At 40.6% G+C, this 20,892-nt stretch overlaps 1 protein-coding gene across 7 annotated transcripts in view; it reads left to right on the top strand.

Moving 5' to 3' along the window:
• Nucleotides 1-20,892, top strand: part of pknox2 (pbx/knotted 1 homeobox 2) — a 381,361-nt gene that overhangs the window by 294,164 nt on the left and 66,305 nt on the right. For all 7 annotated transcript variants that reach the window (XM_052039855.1, XM_052039854.1, XM_052039850.1 and 4 more), the window contains one exon: nucleotides 5,869-6,057. In XM_052039855.1, the coding sequence (XP_051895815.1) occupies nucleotides 5,869-6,057 (189 nt within the window). The remainder of the gene's footprint in view (nucleotides 1-5,868; nucleotides 6,058-20,892) is intronic.

Consider the following 20,892-nt stretch of genomic DNA (forward strand, 5'->3'; position numbering starts at 1 on the left):
ACAAAAGATGCTGGAAGCACTCGTCAGGTCAGGCAGCATCTGTGGAAAAAGAAACGCAGTATGAGAGTCTGCTATGAAACGTTAACCCTATTTCACTTTCCACTTATGCTGCTGAGTGTTTCTGCTTTTATTTCAGATTTCCAGCATCTGCATTTTTTAAAATCCTCCTTTCTTCATCCTGCTATGTGTTTAATTTGTCGTTTGTGTTCAACATTTATCTTGCATTCGCTTTTAGGATTAAACAGTTACAAAAAAAAGAGGCAAAATCTGCTGATGGAGAGGGAGAGAATAAGTGCTTGGTCTCATGTCAGCACAAAAAGGAAAAGCTAGCCGGTAACACTTGTGGTAGTTGGGGCAGGCTGTCATATTTCATAAGCATTGAGCTTTCCGTGGGGCTGTACGTTCGCAGAGTAATTAGAAAAGGTCAGAATTCATCATTATCCGCCAAATCAGCCAAAGCGCTGTGAAGTCAATTAATTTTGCATCTGTATTTTTTATGATCCGTTCAATTTTTACATCTGACTGTAGGTCTTTATCAGGACAGATATACTGCAGCAGGGCAGTAAATGAGAATCTTTTCACAAATGAGCTGCAGTAATTGGCATATTTATTAACTGCTTCCTCCCCCCCCCCCACCCCCACCCCCATGCCCTTGCACAGTGACTTAAACAACAAGCTCCTCTCTCAGGTTGTAGCTGTGCAGCTATGTTTAATCCCCAGTTTACTGTAGAGGGAATTTGATCCAAAGCTCCTTGCTCAGACTCGCTTGCCTATTTGCCTGTGGGTGGGGATTGAATGTGAGGGTTTTATTCCAGGAATGCACAGATATCATATCTGGAGTCTGAGTCAGGATTATCCCCGGACTGAGATTTTCTGCACAATTATCATATTAAAATCCCATTGCACAGCCAAATAGAAATGGTTTACTCATGTCAGGAGCTTAATGTGATTTGCGGTTCAAATACTGTTGTATACTAAACCTGTATAAAGGTGTCAGAAAGGGCTCAATTGATAGCAAATTCAAATCTCTGGGTCATAAGTTCAGTTTTTACTTCAGAGACTGGAACACGAAATCCAGAGTGACATATCAGTGCAGTTCTAGGGAGTGCTGCACTGTTGAAGATGTTAGACTTGTAGTGAGATGTTAAACTGAGTTGTCTGTGTAAATGTAAAGATATGGAACAATTTTGAGGTAGAGTAAGAGCATTTTCCCTGGTGTTTTGGCCAATATTTATCCCTCAACAGACAACACTGAAATGGTCATTATCATATTGCTGTTTGTGGAAGCTTGCTTTGTGTGAAATGAGTTGCTGTCTTTCTGTATTCCAATAATGGCTACCTTTTTATTATCACTTCAGATTTACCTCATTAGCTGTACAAATTTAGTTCATTAGCTGTGAAATGCCTTGTGGTACAGTATGTTCATGAATGTGATTTGATAAATGGAAATAATCTTCCTTTGATTTCATGAATGCCTAACTTGTTTTATGTTCAGAAATTTATATTTACTTTCAAGTTCGGGATGGTAGTGTTCAGTCATTTAGTGGTTCTGGCACTGGATCCCATCTTGGATTCAGCCAGAAATCAATAGTTATCATTTATGGGTATGGCATCAAGAATAAAATGATCATGAAAGATTCCAGGCCTTTGCTTTATCAAGGAAGATGCTACAGGAGTCTCTGCAGAAGAAGATGTAAAGATTTTGGACAGGCTAACAATTGATTGGGAGGAGCAGCAAAAAGGTTAAAAGACTTAAAGTGGAAAAGTCACCTGGTCAAGATGGGATGCATCCTTGGTTGCTGAGGGGAACGAGGAAGGAAGGAAGTTGCAGAGGCCTTGTCAATAATCTTCCATACATTTATAGATTCAGGAGTGGTGCCTGAGGATTAAATGATTGAGTGTGTTACACCCTTGTTCAAAAAAGGGCAAGGGGATAAACCCTGTAACTACAAACTAGTCAGGTTAACCACAGTAGTGGGGAATATTCGACAAATAATAACTAAGGAAAGGTAATAATCAACAAATAGGACTGATTATAGAAAGCCAGAATAGATTTGTTACAGGGAAATAAAGCATTATTAATTGAGTAGAGACTTTTGATGAAATAAGAGAGGTTGGAAAAAGGAAATGCAGTTAATGTGGTATACATGAAGTTCCAAAAGACATTTGAACAGGTATTACATCATAAGTTTGTTATCAAGGTTGAAGGCATGGAATAAATGTAGCTAACTATCAGAAAATAGTATTAAAAGGTTGTTTTTTAGAATGGAGGGAAATGTATCCCAGGAATCATTACCAGAATACCTCATTTTTTGCATTAGTGACATCCACTTGGATGTACAGTATGGGGTATAATTTCCAAGTTTGCAGATACAAAACTTGGAGACATTGTAAACAGAGAGGAAGATCATCATAGACTTCTGAAGATACGAACATGTTGGTGGAATGAAAAGCTAGATGGCAGATGAAATGTAATCCTCAGAAATATGAAATGTTACATTTTGGCAGGAAGAATTAGAATTGGAAATATGAAATGGAGATATAATTCTAAGAGCAGAGAAATCTGGGGGTGTTTATGCATAGTTTATTCAAGGTGGTAGGGCAAGCTGAGAAAGTGGGTAAAAAAGCATATGGGGTTGGAGGCTTTACAATCAGTAATAGAGTACAACAGCAAGAGATTGATGATGAAACTTTTCAAAGACTCTTTGGCACAATTGGAGTATTGTGTCCAGTTCTCTATGCCACACCTTAGGTAAAATGTAAAGACTTTAGTACGGGTGCATAGATTGGAGAAACAGGGGTTGATCTCCTTGGATGAGGAGATAGTCAAGGGACTTGACAGAGATATTTATAATCATAAAGAGTAGGTAGAGGGCAAATGTTCCCATTGGTGGAGGGCTCAAAAACTAGGGTACATAGAATGAAGGCGAGAGGCAAAAGAGCTAAACTTGTTAATATAGCAAGTGATTAGCATCCAGAATGCCTGCCAGGAGTGGTGGTGGAGGCAGATTCAATGGTAGCATTCACAATGGAGATGAATAAGTATCTGAAAGGAAAGAATTTTCAGAACTACCCATTTAGGACCAGCTGGACCACCCCAAGATAGTCATGCATAGTTCCCCAAGGGTTGGTACTAGGCCCACTGCTTTTCTTATCTCAATTACTCGGACTTAGTTTACAGGACATAATTTCCAAATGTGCAGATGACACAAAGCTTGACCATTGTGAACTGTAAAGAAGATAGTAATAGGCCTGAAGGAAATATAGACAAGTTGGTAGGATGGATAGATAGCAAATAAAGTGTTACATTTTGGCAAAAAAAAATGAGAAGAGGTAGAATAAACTAGAAGACACAATTCTAAGAGGAGTAGAGAGCAGATCCAGGATAGATTAGCACATATTGAAAATGGCAATGCAAGCTGAGAAAAGACCCAATGATCTACTTCCATGCCAAGAATTTCTACCATCACCATCTCAGGATATCAAATGATGGATTGTAAGTGCAGACTTGTCAATGTGACTCAGATATTGAGATAAGGAGAACAACTGCTATAGTTTCAGAAAAAATGGAAAGATATGAGATTAATCAGATAGTATGATCCTTCCCTTTATTCCATGGTCCCCCACTCCTTCCCTTTATTCCATGGTCTATTGTTCTCTCCTACCAGATTCCTCCTCCTTCACCCCTTTGCCTGTTCTACCTATCAGCTTCTTACATCACTCCCTTTCATCACCCCTCCCCCACCCACACACCTACCTTCCCCCTCTCACCAGGACTCACCCATCACCTGCCAGCCTGTGCTCCTCCCCCTCCCCCGACCACCTTATTCTGGCTTCTGCCCTCTTCCTTTCCAGTCCTGATGAAGGGTCTTGACCCAACACATTGACTGTTTATTTCCCTCCATGGATGCTGCCTGACCTGCTGAATTCCTCCAGCATTTTGTGTACGTTATTGAGTATGATCAAGTGATTGTAAGCTTGAGTTTTAGAAGCGTCTCGGTTGGAAGAGAAAGGGAAAACTGAAATTGATGTGTCTTGAGTTCAGAAGGCAAGTGGGAGATCACAGAATGTGTAGCAAGCCTTTTCAACTCTAGATGATTAGACAGAACCGTAAGCATATGAGCATACAACCCCTCAAGCCTGCTCTGCCATTCATTAAGTTGAAGGCTTATTATGTACTCGAGTCCACTTTCTCACCTGATTTCCTCATCATGTAGTTCTCGGAGTATATAAAAAATCTACCATTTGTAGCCATTTGCAGCTTCTACCCCACTGTGATAAGACTATTGAACGGTTCCCTTATACGATGAGATGGACTATGACCTCACAATCTACCTTGTTGTGACCTTGCATCTTATTGCACTGCACTTTCTCTGTAGTTGTGACACTTTACTCTGTACTGTTACAGTTTTTACCTGTACTACCTCAATGTACTTTGTACTAACTCAGTGTAACTGCACTGCGTAATGAATTGACCCATACGATTGGTTTGTAAGACAAGCTTTTCACTGTACCTCGGTACAAGTGACAATAATAAACCAATACCAGTATACTTGGAACTAAAGCATCCACGGTTGAGGAAATTTTCTCCTCATCTCAGTCCTAAATGACCAACCCTTTCTTCTGAGATTATGCCCAAAGTTTCTGAGCACCCACACAGAAACAGGCTCTTTGCCCCACCACATCTCTAGGGCGTTAAGGACCTCTTTCTGGACCCTCTGGCCAGGTGAAAATTCTTCTCAGAATATTATAACCTAATGAAATTATCTCTCATTCTTCTAAATTCCATTTGGTATGGATTTGATCACTCATTCCTCAATCAGCCTTCGAGCATGTATTTAGAGCTTAGACAGAAAGAAGACCATGAAGGTAAGTTAACAAATTAAAGTGATTAAAAAGACACAGAAGAAATTAGTAACTAAAATCATTTACATGATGCATATAATGTTATAATGTTAATTACAGTTCCTTTCTATATAACATACATTAGATATAAATAATAGTTGGAGCACACATTTTTCTAAGAAGCTGGTCAACTCCTGACACTGATTTACAAGTTGTCAGCTGAAGAATGGGGTGGGCATTCATTTTATTCCCTTCACCTGTCTTCCTCCTGATTCCTGAAACTTTTCAGTAACTCACCTGAGATTAGTCACTTCTATATGCACACCTGAGATTAGTCACTTCTATATGCACACCTCTATTTACAAGCATATGTATGCATTTGTGTGTGCATCTACACACTTTCTTCCTGTGGTGAGTGTTGGATGAGAGCCAAGGGCAGGAGCTGGCAGATTGTCAAATCTAATGTTAATGCCCTATCCAAGACCCGGTAATGAGGAATTGAAACACTGATCACACTGATCTGTGTGACTAAAGCAAGATATTGTGGCTGCTTGAACTAAAAGCAGAAACCACTGGAAATGCTCATTGAATCAGAGTCTGAGTGGAGAGAAATGGTCAGCATTTCATGTCTGTGACATTTCATTAGAGCTGTGTTTGGTTTTTAAATATTGTGGAGGATGACACGGTCTCTCAGTGTTTGGCTGAACCATGGACTGGAAACTGTTGAGAAAAAAATAGAACAATGAATGGGATCCTCTCTGAGGCAGGATCTGACAATAAAGTCATGTAGCAAACTTTGTAGGCAGCAGTAAATCACAGCAGTGCCACCTTACGCAGAATGTGCTGCAGGCAGATGTTGTGAAAAAATGATTTTTTCCACAGTGTGGACTCATGATTTGATGAAGGTCCCTACTTTGTGAGTTGGCTTTTCAATGATCTATGTGTGAAATGGGTGGCTTCTCAATGAGAAGGACTGAGTGTATTAGATCTGCTGGGTTTGATCACCTTTCTATTTTGTTGCAGATGGTTAAAGCCATTCAGGTTCTGCGAATCCATCTGCTAGAACTGGAGAAAGTCAATGAGCTTTGCAAAGACTTCTGCAACCGCTACATAACCTGTCTTAAGACGAAGATGCACAGTGACAACCTACTTCGCAATGACCTAGGAGGCCCATACTCCCCAACAGCTGTGACACATACCCTTCCAGCACAGGTAGGATTGTGGAACAAGTTCTGGCCTTGCTTTATTTAAGTTGGGCTTTGGGAGAAGATGGATCAGGTGATCCCAGCTATGTGGTGTTCTCAAGTCTAAATTTTATTTTGTCTTTATGTAATTATCTTTTTTCTGTAGAACCATAGAACAATACAGCACAATACAGGCCTTCGGCCCACCATGTTGTGCCGCCCTTCAAACCACACCTAAGACTATCTAACCCCGTCCTCCCACATATCCCTCTATGTTAAATTCTTCCCTATGCTTATCTAACAATCTCTTGAACTTGACCAACGTATCAGCCTCCACCACCACCCCAGGCAGCGCATTCCATGCACCAACCACTCTCTGGGTGAAAAACCTACCTCTGACATCTCCCTTAAACTTCCCACCCATTACCTTAAAGCCATGTCCTCTTGTTTTGAGCATTGGTGCCCTGGGAAAGAGGCGCTGGCTGTCCACTCTATCAAATGAACAATCATAACAACCATTGCTGAATTATTTTACTTCACTCTTGCAATCCTAACATGACATCTACCAATGCATAGGATGATGTCGTTCATCATGCAACTCTCCTCTTGGAGATTGGAACTTGAACCTCTTTTTCCTAGGGGTTCTGTTGCTGGACACTCCTTGGGGAACTTAATCCCATATCACAAGATCACAAGACAAGGGAGCAGAAAAGTAGGCCATTCGGCCCATCGAGTCTGCTCCCTTGCTATCCACAGAGCAGACTGGAGAAAGCTACAAGTAAAACCCTTACCTAAACCCTGCCCACCATTAATTGTGGCAGCACAGTGGCAAAGCGAATAGAGGTATGGCCCCACAGCTCCAGCGACTAAAGTTCAATCCTGACCTCCAGCGCTGTCCATGTGGAGTTTGCATGTTCTCCCTTTGACCATGTGGGTTCCTCCCAGGGCTTCCAGTTTCCTCCCACATCCCAGGTTGGTAGGTTAGCTCACTATTGTAAATTCCCCCTAGTGTGTAGGTGAGTGTTGATGGGAATGTAATGTGTATAGATGATGGAGAAAACATTAGTAGGGGAATGGCATTGCTTTGTGAGCTGGCTTTGATACAATGGGTCAAAATGATCTCCTGGACTAATCCTCCTTTCCCCACCCAATACACACAAATGCTAATCCCAGTCTTTCCCGCACCACCCACCCCTCAATTCCCTCACCTCCAACGCCCCAAACAAGAAGTGTTTTGGTTGCCCTTAGTTGAAGGCCACTCCCATCTCTGGCCACAGGTTTTAAGTCCCAAGCCCAGCCTTGGGATGGAAGGGCTGTACAATGTATTTAATAATGCAAGTATGTGCATAGCTCAGTTTCTTGAGATTGCAGTCATACAGTCACAACTGAGTTTTGAAGCAGTGTGACAATGACTGAATGTTTCACTGCAGCCACGCCATTCTAGTACAGCCCTTGGCGTGTGCTATCATTACTTGGGACGCCCCATGTATATTGACTGAAAGCTTCCCAGTTCCAAATCAATGTTCATTAAGCAGAACCAAGATGCAGTGTTGTACTGTGGAGGACACTTAATTTTTTTAAAAAATTGTCTAAATATATTCTGTGGCTTGATTTTAAGTGGGGACATAATCAGTAGATGCAGGCATGAGAAGTATCAGTGCATTCCAAGCCATGGAGAAATTTTGACTACTAAGGGTCATATTAAGTATTCCGGCTTGGATCTCTGCCCAATCCCTACAGGAATCACTGCCTGGGCATCAGCCAGGCAAGGAAATTTCAGCTGCAGAAGGTGACTGCCAGAGAATCGCAGGAGGGGTCTCCAGCAGTCAGTGAGAGGCTACAGGCATTGATCCAGAAATGACTGTATCAGGATCGGGGGAGGTTTCCCATTGTAAATGAAGCTTAAGATTTGCTTGTGAGACCAGAGGAACATTCTCCAGTCAGCAAGAAAATATTTTCCTAAGAAAACTTTTACCTCCCTGGACCTCAGTCCAGCTCCCAGCAACATTGGTTTGGGGCGGCAGTCATGTTTACTCCATCACTCAGTCTGTGCAGATTGGATCCTGATAACCCCATTATAGCTGCCTTGTGTAGCTAAAGACGCTGCTGCCTTGGGGCAAGTGCCCTTGCTGCTATTTAAAATTGAAGTCAGTCATATCATTTCAAAGTTGGAAAGAAATGGCTGCCCAGCACTGTGTTATGAGGACCTTCAGGCATTGTTTTGCCAAGGGTGGGGAGTGGGTGGATTAAAATCCAGGCCTGTGAGTAAGCCAGCTACATTATGTGCATTGGCAGAATGATGTAAATCATAGATCAAAACAGTACTCTGCTCCGTCAGTCAGTTGGATTCAGAAGCCAAGCCCTAAGATTAGACAACAGATGGAAGGTCAAGGGAAAATATAGATCTCACAGCCTCACACAGGTCAGTAAGTTTATACCTGACCGTGGCACTGCTCATGTCAAGCCACACTTAGAGTCGAAAGGCCAGTTACGTTGAGGCAGGAATTGAGGTAGTAATATTAGGATTATTTTAAAATGAAGTTTGATGGATTTTTAATTAATGCAGTCAACAACCTGGGCACTCATTTCAGTGGCTAGTTGTGCAAGCTTGCTCTGTGCTAGGCTGTTGCTATTTGTTCCAGCAGTTAATCTATTTAAAATCAAAGCATTCCCCTAACAATGATTTTGAAAAAATTTAGAGCACTGGTAACGTGTTATGGAAAGGCTGATAAATCTTCCTTCCTTCCTTCCTTCCTTCCTGCACTGTAACAACAGGAACTGATTATTGAGGTTTAAATAAATATTATTGTGTGAGTATGAATATTAACTTGTGCTTTGCAATATTGAGTAGAATCTGACTGTTTACATTAGAAATGTTTGTGCACTATTAATAAGTTATGTGCAGGTTTACAATGTCTCTTCTCCCTACCTATCCCCTTCCCAGGTGCCATCTAATGGCATTGTGCCCAAATGCACTCAATATCCCTGAGAACTGGCTGAAAGCAGTGAGGAATATTAAAAGTGTTAGTGCCGAGGGATAATTTCACACAGATGCAGTGAAATAAATCCTGCCAGCGATCATTTGATGAACATTTTAATTAAAGGCCATCCACTCAGCATCACTCCTGAATCCTTGTAGTTGCTGGGTGGTTAAACACAGCAATACACTTGGAGGTCAGCTGATACAGATCCAACTGTTAGATGATTCTTAAAATGGTGGAAAATTGTCCAGTTATGTCCTGCCTATAAAAAGCAGACCAAAACCAATCTTGCCAATTATTGTCCATCAGTACTCTCTCAGCCATCTTCTGAATGATGGAAGTGATTGCTGATGGTGCTGTCAAGTGCCACATATTCGCCAGTATTCATTTTGAGTTTTGCCTGGGCTGTGTGGCGTTACTATTATAACCTTAGTCCAAAAACATTCAAAAGATCTGAGTTCCAGTGGCAAGGTGAGAGCAATATCTATATATCAAGTTAGCATTTGACCAAATGTGGCATCAAGCTGCCCAAGTGAAGATGAAGGCAATAGGATTCAAAGACAATAACACCTACTACTACCAAAGAAAGATGGTTGTGGCTCTTGAAAGCCAATCATCCCAGTTCTAGGGCATAGTTGCAGAGTTCTCAGGATAGTTCCTAGTCTGGCTGTCTTCAACTGCTTCTTCATTCAGCTTTCTCCCAACATATATTCAGAAATGGGTTTGTTCATTGTGGATTATGATATTCTCGTTCATATCCTGATAATGATGCAGTCCTTCCCACATGCAACAAGACCTGGACAACTTTCATGCATCTGTAAACAAATGGCAAGTGACATGCATGCCACAACATGTACGACAAGATGGACTCTTGACCTCACAATCTACCTCGTCATGGCCTTGCACCTTGTCTGCCTGCACTGCACTTTCTCTGTAACTATAACACTTATTCTGCATTTTATTGCTTTTCCCTTGTAGTACCTCAATGTACTGATGTGATGAAATGATATGTATGGAGGGTATGCAAAACAAAGTTTTTCACTGTAGCTCAGTACATGCGACAATAATAAACCAATTTACAAGGGCTTTGCAATGACCATTTCCAATGACCTAATCCCCAAGCTCCCCCTCCCCGAACCTTCAATATCCTGGTACCTTCTGACCTGCATTTGTAGCTACACAAATATAGTGGCTGCAAGTGCAGGTCAGAAACTGGGCATTCTGCAGAGAGTCATCCCCTGACTCCCCAAAGCAAAACATGTCAGTATGATTTTTATATCTCCTCTAACCTGAGTGAGTGTGGTTCCAACTTCACACTTCAGAACCTATCACCAAGTTTGATCAGCACTAATCCCCCATTTTAAATATTTACTCCATCATCAGTGCATAGTGGATGTAGTGAAAACTTCATATTATAAAAAGGAATAAAGAGGTTCTGCACCAAGGCTTTGGCAGCACCATTGAAAGCCATGATCTCCGTTGGCCAGAAGAACAAAGACAGCAAACACAGAGGAGTGCCTCCACAAGTTTCCACCAAGGTGCATCCCACCTTGGTCTGGAGATATATAGCCATTCTTTAATCACCTGTAGGCCTAAGAACCTGGAACTCCTTACCAAACAGTAACTTGCAAGTAATTTCCTTGAATGGATGCTACAGTTCAAAATGGACCTGCCACTACCTTCTGAAAGGTAATGATGAATGGTGGCCTTGCCCTGGCATCCACATTTTGAGTATAATTGGAAAATAAATAATCGAGTCCTGAGTTCTCTTCCTCATTGATAAGCATTTGGATTGCATCGGATCAGTTGGGTTACTGAGGGGTATTACAATTGACTCTGTGCTTCAGGGGTTGAATCAACCACTGTTTCTGATCCTGCTTGCTATTCAGGTAGTGGTGGTAAAACATGTGCAGGGTTGCAGTGAAGGGTGTCATGATTATTGTGAGAATGTAATGAAACTCAGCTGTTATTGCTAAAATAGTGCTTTAAAGATTATTTTTAGATAATTTATGTTCCAAGACTCCAGATTATAATCCACTTTCTCATTCACTAATTGTTATGTTCTGAGGTTGAAACCACTGGTGAATTTTAAAGTTTGTGAGTGTTTGGTGCTCACTGGTTTTACTTTTAAGGTATAGTATATGCAAGGTAGTTTAAACTGCTGATGGCGCTAAGCTGCAATGGAGCTGTCTCCACTGACTGTCAGTCACCTGTGGGTTGAGCTTAATTTAACGCTAGGTGTTAGATAATTGATCCAATTTTGTTTTGTCAGTATAAGCCCTGTATTTTGATATTTACTTGTGAAGTATTTCCTCTGGGCTACTTTTTTGTATGTTGCATGAAAGAATTTACTCTAAAGCCTTATTGCTAAGCATGCAAAGTTTGCAAAATTTATCCCAGTCCTTTATGTGTATAGGAGCCCAGACACGTGCAATGACGTCACGTGGAATGTAGCGCATCTTTTCTCATCACTCACGCAAAACTCATTGGAGGTCTGCCAGCGGCAAAGGCCACTCACTCAAAAATGAATCCTGTCAAGGCAATTGAGGTCTGCTTCTGCATTACTCAAAGGGGACCAGCCTCCTTTTGTCCATTGAGATGGAGGCATTGACCTTCTTTTGGACAGATCCTTCTTCAAAAATGCTCAGTCCAGTTGAAGGATCTTGACATGAAATGTCGACTGTCCATTTCTCTCCATAGATGCTGCCAGACCCACTGAACTCCTCCAGCAGTTTGTTTTTTACTCCAGATTCCAGCATCTGCAGTCTCTTGTGTCTCCAAAAATGTTCTTGTTATTCTACTAACTCTCCCACTCTTCACTGCTGATATCATTTTGGATGTCTGGTGGGATCTCCAGTCACTGGATTCTGTTCTAATCATGTCTCCAACATCTGCTCACCACCCAATTGCACCTTCAACCTCCATTTCTTCAAATCCCAAACCCTCAGAGCTCAAACAAATGCCCTTTCCCCACCAGCTTTTGTTCCACACACTTATTCTCTCCAGTAGTGCCTCAGCTTCTGTGCTCTCTCAGCCCTTCTACAGAGCTCTTCGATTCGGGGCTAGGATGCACAAAGCTAGCCAATTGAACTGATTGAACTTGTCCTTCTCTGCAATAGTGAATTTCTCACCTTCCCCTTTTCTTTGCCTTCCCATGCTCCATCCAGATATATGCCCGTGTGCTAATTCCCAGGCAACAGCAGAAGCCTTGACCAATAGGTACGGTTCAGACTGATGTCTGATTTATCCATGCCTCTCATGGCCCCTACATTGTGCTTATCTTTAATAGCAGGTGAATACTGGTAAAGGGTTGTGGTCAATACTACCCTTTTTACTTGATCTTTAATAAATTCACATATGCAGCTTCTGTTTTAGTTTCTACTACTTGGGATAGATGGTGCCAATTCTCCCTGTTATAATATTAGCAGCTATGAGGGACATTGCAGCTGGAATATAGATGTGTTCACTTGTACAGAGCTAAAACAGAAAGTGCTGGAAACAATCAGTTGATCAGGCAGTGTCTGCATAGAGAGAAACAGTTAATTTTCTTTTACTGCACTAGCCTGCTAGTGTGGCCTCCCTAACTGCATTTAATTTCCCCAACCATGAATTGGGGCCACCTTTTGGTGCCCCTGTGACCACCACTGGCTATGATTGGGTAATCCAGCAGCACCCACCATTTTTTAGTTGGTGATTAATCAGATTCTAACAACCAAGGTTCAGCTATGGCTCAGTGGTCTCGCCCTCACCTTGGATCAGCATGTTTCAGGTTAAAGCCCTACTCCAAAGACTTGTTGAACACAAAACCTAGGGTGACACTCCAGTGGGGGTGACACTGTTTCAAAAAAGGTGGTTCTGTCGACATTCATACCTCAAACATCAGTAAAACAGATCATCCACACATTATTCCATAGCTGTTGTGTGTCCTTGTGAGCTTATCAGGTTCCCTACTTTACAAGTTTGACCTAAAAAAAATATTGTTAAAGCACTTTCAACATCTTCAGGTTGTGCATAACACGGCATGGAGAAATACGAAGAGTGCAGTGAGGAACTTTTGCTCTTTGAGATTCTAGCATTACTGTTCTAGAAAATCAGAACATTGTCTACTTGAAACACTGGTGTGTTGGCTTGGCTAAAGGCTTTTGAATGGCACTGTGTCAAGAGATGAGGTGAGTATCTTGACTTTACCTGACCAGGTAACTGGGATGATGACCTGGTTGAGAATGATGATCAACACTATACTCCATCTAAGATGTAATATTTGATTTACCTGTTCTCCCATAATGCAGCTGTTGATGATTAGAACAGAATCACAGAACACAAAGGGAAATCTTTGGTTCATTGTGCCTGGACTATTTTAATTAGTCCCACACCCCTGATGCTTCCCCGTGGGCATACAATTATTAATAGGCTATTTATAGAACACCAAGAAATGAGTAACAATACAGAAACACAATTGTGGTCTTAAAAACTGTTTTGGGAAAAGTCTGTCCAGGTTGCAAAAACAAAAGATTTCTGTTAGCATGAATGCAACACTATATACCCTGACAACTTTGTAATAAGTGCCATGTTGAGGCTTACTTCTTACCATTCTTTTGCTTTTATTGGCTATGAAGAAATAGCCCTCTACAATGATGTCCTGCACATTGGAACTGAAATATAGAGACAAGCCGTTGCAGCTCAAAATCACTGGGGTGTTTTAGGTGCTAACCTAAGGACTTCCTTACAGTCCTTTTCATAAGACACCCACTCACTTTACAGTTGCTGAGAGATAGTCTAGGTTAATTAATTTGAGTCCTCCTACTTGAACTCAGGAATTTCTATTAGGTGCAAGAAAACATCAGTAATAACTGGTAACATATGACATATAACAGCAACAGTAAAAATAAAATCTAAGGCATCGTGATCAAACAAAATCTGACACTCAGCCACATAAGGAAGTATTAGAGAGGATGGCTCAAAGGATAGTCCAAACAGCAGATATTAAAGGTCACAGAGGAATTGTTTAAGGAGTAATTCCAGACTTTGGGCTATTGGCATGAGAAGGCACAACCCCCAGGGGTGGAGCTGTAAAATTTGGGATGATCAGGAGTCAAGGGTTTTCTTGGAGGGTTGTAGGGCAAGAGGAAGATTCCAGAGAAAGGGAGAGGAAAACCAAGGAAGGGTTAAAACACAAGAAAAATAATGCTACAATTGAAGCATTACTGAAAAAGAAGCCAGTGGAGGTCAGCAAACATAGGATATGATGTGTGTTAAATCTCAAACAGCAGAGTTTTGGATAACCAAGTTTATGGAGGTTACAGTAAAGATGGCCAGTCAGGAACACATGGGAGTTGTCATTTAGAAGTTTAAATGAACGTTTGTTTCAGAAGCTGAGCCACTGGTCGAGTTGGGTGATGTTACAAGGGTGGAAATAGGCAGTCTTGTTGAGTATGCATGTATGAGGTTAGAAGCAGATATTACACTAAAGCTGTGAACAATTTCAACCTTGATATTTGCTAGGCAGAGGGACTGAGTCAATGGCGAGTGAATAGAGCTTGTGAAGGGGCCTGAAGGTAATACTGTCAATTTATTTTTATTTTTTGTGAACCTGGTATGCATGTTGGTTAGAGAAAGGGGTAATAGTATGGTGGGGGTGGGAGATAGTTTTATCCTGTATCTAATTTGTAGTATGTATGGAAAAGGGTCAACCTCACTGTAAAAGCTTGCATCCATTTCTGCAGGGAAAATTTGCCGAAATTAATTATATTGTCTCCAACATGAATCTTCTCAAAATGGAGCATGCAGATGGCTAGAAGAGCTGATTGTCATTGGTTTCATGTTTTTAATCTGCACATTTGGAGGAGGGGGTGTGCATGGTGCTTGGCACCTAAGCTATTTAATATTATAATGTGCATCAGTAGCAGTGCAGGTTTTACAAGTTGGAAAAAAATGCTAATTGTTCGGCTACTTTCAGTGGAATGAGGAGACAGACACATCCTGAATAGAATGCTGTGCTGGAGAGGTACAGCAAGCAGCATACTATTCGACTTCTAATATTGCATGGCACAAGTATAACTCATTATTATCCAGTATAACGAGAGTTGCAGAGCTATGTTCAGTGAGCTGTGGGAAGCTCAGTACTAAATTTACTATTACAGGCATGTTAATGGGCACCACACTGTCATGGCTGGCAGGAGGAAAGGACCCTATTTAGCTGTCCTCAATGCTATCCAGAAAAATGAATGTCCCCTTGTTGTAATAAACTAGTTAGGCCAGGCGGTCAATCTTACATTTACATGGTGCCTTATCATGTCTGTCAGAAGCAGCTCAATATTTCACTTATAATGAATTACTTTGAGGTGCAGTCAGTGTTGCAAGATAAGTAAATGATAAGTAAATGCAACAGCCTTCAGGATTGTCCTGGGGCCTCTATGAATTATAGATTAATCTCCAGGATGCTATTGTAAGCAGCAACCAGAAGAAAAAAATTAGAGGAACATTTACATAATTGTGTTTTATTTCTCTTTTCTTTGAATGCTTTTGTTTTTCCAGTGATACTTCTGCTTTACTGGTGATAAAAATAGGCTAGATCAGAAAAGGCCATATAAACCCATTTGAATTGTTCAATTCCAAAGAGGATTCTGATCTCACTCAAATCTCATGCGCAGAATGTAGGTTCAGACAGGGTAATTCACTATTTAACAAAATTAAGTGAGGGTCATGTTTAGACAGGATGAAGGGTGCTTGATGAATGAGCAACGGAAGTCTTATGGGGAAGGGGGTAAGCTGCTCTCATGTTACAGCAGCATCAATTCGAGTTTAAAGTTTCAGTGATCTTGGCTTGTTTGGAATTAGGAACAATACAGCATTGGAATAGCAACTGTCAGTTAATAATATCTCTCATTTGCTTCAAGGTTGTTGCTCTGCTGTTGAGGTCAATTCTGTGAATTAGTGGAGATTCTGACTGTGGTTGGGTTTAAGTAATATTGTGAGCACAAGTAATCTGGAGCTCTTGTGGCTGGAGGGTTTGCTTTTAGTGAATAAGAAATAAAGATAAATGTCTTAACAATAGCTGAGGTTTGCCAACTGAACAATATTTGCCTTTCCTCTGAAGTTAAAGGAAGCAATATCTACATCGGATGTTGTTTCTGTGCTAATAGCATTGCTATCTTTTCCTGGGTGTGAAACTGCCCAAGGGCAGGAACATAGTTTGATGTGGGCTCGGATCAGGATCTGACTTCTGAATGTTTGTTTGCATCTGTCGAAAAGTTGATTAAATTCTTAATAACTAAGGTCTCCATTTCAAGAGCTGCTAAAGTGGGACAACTGCCACAAAACAGAATCAGCATTCTACTTCATATCAGACATGCAGGTTGAGCCTTTAGAAAATTTTCAATCCACTTCAAACTCAAATGAGGCAGTGCTGTATGTGAAACTGTGGGAGACATGTCCATGAAATAGAACGCAACTCCCTTTACAGTTCTTGACTCTGCCAAAAGATCTCAGTGGGAGTTTGGAACCCAACTCCTATAACTCTGTTTTAAGAGGGATGGGTCAATGATTACACTTATTTCCCCTCTGCTTCATGCAAACTGACCCACTTAGGTTCATGTGGCAGGTTGAAGCATTGAATTCTGTATGATGTTAATGTTCTCTGGCTTCATCCAATAGCGCCCTCCTTGGTTCCAATCTGACAAGATTGTTTGATACCACAGTGCATTACTGTGTCATGTTGTATTGTGAAAAGGCTTTGATTTCCCTTTCAGCTGAGGTTGTGGCCTTAGCTAAAGCTGCTTTGTTGCAGTAATGACTGAAAGCTTTCCTTGAGGAACTGAAGACTTAACATGCATTGCTTGTCTAGTATTAATAGCTCAATATTGCTGGGCAAAAAAAACATATGTCCCAACATGTTTGTGTGATAGGTAGGAGAGGTGGCTTTTGAAACTCCTTGTTTTCTGGAAATGTCTCACTGATTATGCCACTGCACAAAGCTATACAGGTTTTCCATCAGAATAAGTTTTGTTAAAAAGAATATCCCAAGTGCTTGCATTTTTAATGTGCCTTTCAAACCTCAGTTGAATACAAATTGTTTCACACCCAATTAACTATTTTGGAATATGGACACTTTCTTAATATAGGAAATGCATGGTAGCCAATTTCTGCACCAATGATTATGAAAGCCTTTTAATGAACGAATATTGGACCAGTCTGAGATTGAAATGTACAGATCAGGAATCCTTTTGGACTGTATCTATTTCATTTTCTTTTTACTGGAATGAGTTTTATTTTCACAACATTTCCAGGATAAACTCCTACTTCAGAGAAATGTATCTGGAAGAGTAAGTACCACCAGCACCAGCTCCACAATATTTGATGGTGTTGTAGGTGTTGGAGAACTCCCCAAAGGTAATGGCCAATCACCTCAGGTTTGGTTTCAACCTGGATAAAGGTTTTGTCATTGTACACACCTGCCATTGCTACCAGCCATCTCTGGTTGGATAACCATGTCCTAACAACCTCTGGTTTCTCCATTGGAGCCAACTTTTTGGCCTTAAATACCCTTTTCAAGAGGGACTATTGCTTACAGTGCTGACTTCTGCTCACGTGCTTCCACTGTCAAACATAACAACTTTATAGGGACATATCAAGAGTTGAACTAGCTGAACCAGCCAAGCCTGTCTTTTAACATCCTTGAACTAGGGAGGCAAATTAAGCATCCAGAGTTTCTGCTCCTGTTGATTGTCTATTCTGAGAGGAATCCCTTCACTCTTCTGCCATAAGGTTTCACTGATGGGTAAGGGTGTGGGGGGGGAGAGGTGAATTTAGAATCCACCTCCTAGATGTGGTGACCTCCCTCCAGTTCCCTCGTTCCCTGGGGCCCTCCCTCCGGTTCCCTCATTCCCTGGGGCCCTCTCTCCAGTGTTTCCTGAGGTACTCTCACAAGTCCCCTCATTTACTGGTGCCTTTCCCAAACTGTTTGTTGTCTTTATATTTCAGACATTTTGATTGGCAGCGCAATTCATTTAATCACGGGTGCCAGAACTGCATCTAAATTAAAACAACACAAAATGCTTAACCATTGTAAATCTGATAATGAGAGGATGCCAGGCTGTGAAAGATCAGTCTTGTAGTTTTTACTGTTCAGGTGAAAGTAAACAATGCTCGCTGACAAAGTATCATTAAGGCAATAAAACCCATGAATAATTGGAGAACATTTTGTACTCAGGTAAGTCTACACGGATGTTAATGGGTCAATATTTATTTCTATTGATTTTTATATTACTTTTTTCCTAATTAAAACATGTTGCATCTTTCAATGAGCAGGTCTGGAGACCTTCTATCTCAGTCTCATCAATATCATCATATTTTTTTAATGAGAGGGGTCATTTACTGGACCTCTTCAGTGAGGAGTATCTGGTGAGCACTTAGTAACTTAGCAGCTCTATTCTACATGTAATGATTAATGACCTCTATCTTTTGTCACCAAACACAAAAGGATGAGAAATTTAACCTGTTAGAATTTGGTGCAGCATGTGTGATTCCTTATAATTCTGTGGAGTGTGAGTGAAAGGGAAGGAGTTTGGTCATTTGGAATTCCATATTGTGGAACAGAATGGAAAGGAACATACAGATATAAGAATAGAAAGAAAATGTAAAGAAACAAAACTGAAAAGTCCTTATTTGAATGCACACAACATTCTCAGAAAATCAGTGGTGCAAATGGTGCAAATGCAGTGAGTACAATCTAACCCCAGAAACTTGGTTGCAAATTGACCAAGGCAGAAAATTAAATCTTCCAGGATTCTTAATATTTAGAAAATATACATCAAATGTAAAAAGAGAATAGGTACCACTGATAATAAAAGATAGGATAAAGTTGGCTGAGAAGGATGGGTATAATCAATCTGGGTCGAGCTCAGAAACACGGCGGGGAAAAAGAAAATTGGGAGTTCTCTTTGATGCCCAGCTGGTGGTTATGTCGGGTATGGTATAAATCAGGAAATTAGAGATTTGCGTAACAAGGGTAATGTAATTTAGTCTGCACATAGACTGGATAAACTGAATTAGCAGTAATTGTGTGGAGGATGTATTCATGGCATGTATACAAGATGGTTTTCTAAATCAATATGACTAGGAGCTAGTTGGGGAATAGACTATTTTAGATCTTGCTTAGTGCGATGAGAAAAGGTTGGTTAGTAATCTTCCTGTCAAGGGGCCGTAGGGAAGAGTGATCAAAATAGGATATAATTTTATATAAAAATTGAAAGTGATTTAGTTTAATGTGTCTAAACAAAGCAAACTGAAAATATATGAGGCATGATTTAGCTATGGTAGTTTAAGAAACTATTGTTTTTAAATGACAGTAACTAATCAAAGGCTAATCTTTAAATGTTGTCCCTTTAAAGGATAAAACTCCAGATAACGTGATCCAACTGTGGCTAACAAGAGAAGTTAAAAATAGTATTAGACCAAAAGAAAATACCTACAATGTGTCAGAAAGAGCAATAAAACTGAGGACGAGAAATATTTCAGAATTCAGAAAGCAGAACAAAATGTTGATCAGAAAAAAAGTAGAGTATGGGAGCAGTCTGGTGAGAAGTATATAAACTAGTTCCAGCTTTTATAGGTGCATAATCAGGAAAAGGTTACTAAATGTGGATCCCTTACAGATCGAGATAGGAGAAATTATATTGAGATTTAGGAAATGGCAGAGAAATTAAAGAAATATTTTGTACCTGTCCATGCAGAAGGCTGCAGAAAAGTTCCTGAATGTTGTGAATATATGTAGAATGGATATGGATCTGAAAGAAATGAGAATTGGTAAAACAAAACTGATGCTGGACAAAATAATGGACCGAAAGCGAAAAGTCCTCAGAATCTGATTATCTACATCCCAAGGTTTTGAAAGAAGCGGCAATAGAGACACATTGGGTTCTCATCTTATAAAATTCCTTAGATTCCATAGATGGTTCTCACAGACTAGAGGGTCACATGTAACTGCACTATTTAAAAAAGAGTGAGGGAGAAAATTAAACTGACATCATAAGTAGGGAAAATGCTATTAGTGAAATGGTAACGGGGCACAGAAAATAACTGTGGGATTGGGCAGAGTCAGTATGGATTTATGAAAGCTATTTCATGTTAGAGATTTTGAGATTGCAATCTATAGTGTTTTGGGACTTTCAGAAGGCATACAGGAGGTTATTAAACAAAATTAGAGCATGTGAGACTATGAGTAAGATACTTGGGTGGGTTCAGGATTGGTAATGGGCAGAAGATGGAGGTTAGAAGGGTACGGCTACTGGGTTTCCACAGGGATCGGTGCTGGGGCCCCAGCTGTTCATGATCGATATCAAGAGGATGTTTGTAGTTGAGGTGAATGGCCGAGATCATGGCAGTTGGAATATAATGTGGGGAAAATGTGAGGTTGTTCATTTTGGTAGGAAAAAAAATAGAAGAGTTTGGTGTAACTTTAAATGCTGAGTGATTGAAAAGTGTTGATGTTCAGAGGGATACAAATCACAGAAAATTAACATACAGGGACAATGAGCAATTAGGAAGGCAAAGGATATGTTGGTTTTTATTGGAAGACAATACAAGTACAAAAGTAAAGAGTAAATTACTGTAATCATAGAGGGCCCTGCTGAGTCCAAGAATATTGTGTATAGGTCTGCTCCCCCTACTTATGAGAGAGGAAATGCAAGGAAGATTCAAAAGGTTGATTATTGGATGTTGGGATGGTCCAATGAGGAGCGATTAAATATAGTGTGCCTGTACTGTCTAGAATTCAGAAGATTGCAGGGACATCTCATTGAAACATACAAAATCCATGGGCTACATAACAGAGTACATGTCAAATTAATGTTTCCCTTGTCAGGGGCGTCTAGGACCAGTGTCAC

The sequence above is a fragment of the Pristis pectinata genome, chromosome 27, assembly GCF_009764475.1.
Source record: "Pristis pectinata isolate sPriPec2 chromosome 27, sPriPec2.1.pri, whole genome shotgun sequence".
Lineage (NCBI taxonomy): Eukaryota > Metazoa > Chordata > Chondrichthyes > Rhinopristiformes > Pristidae > Pristis > Pristis pectinata.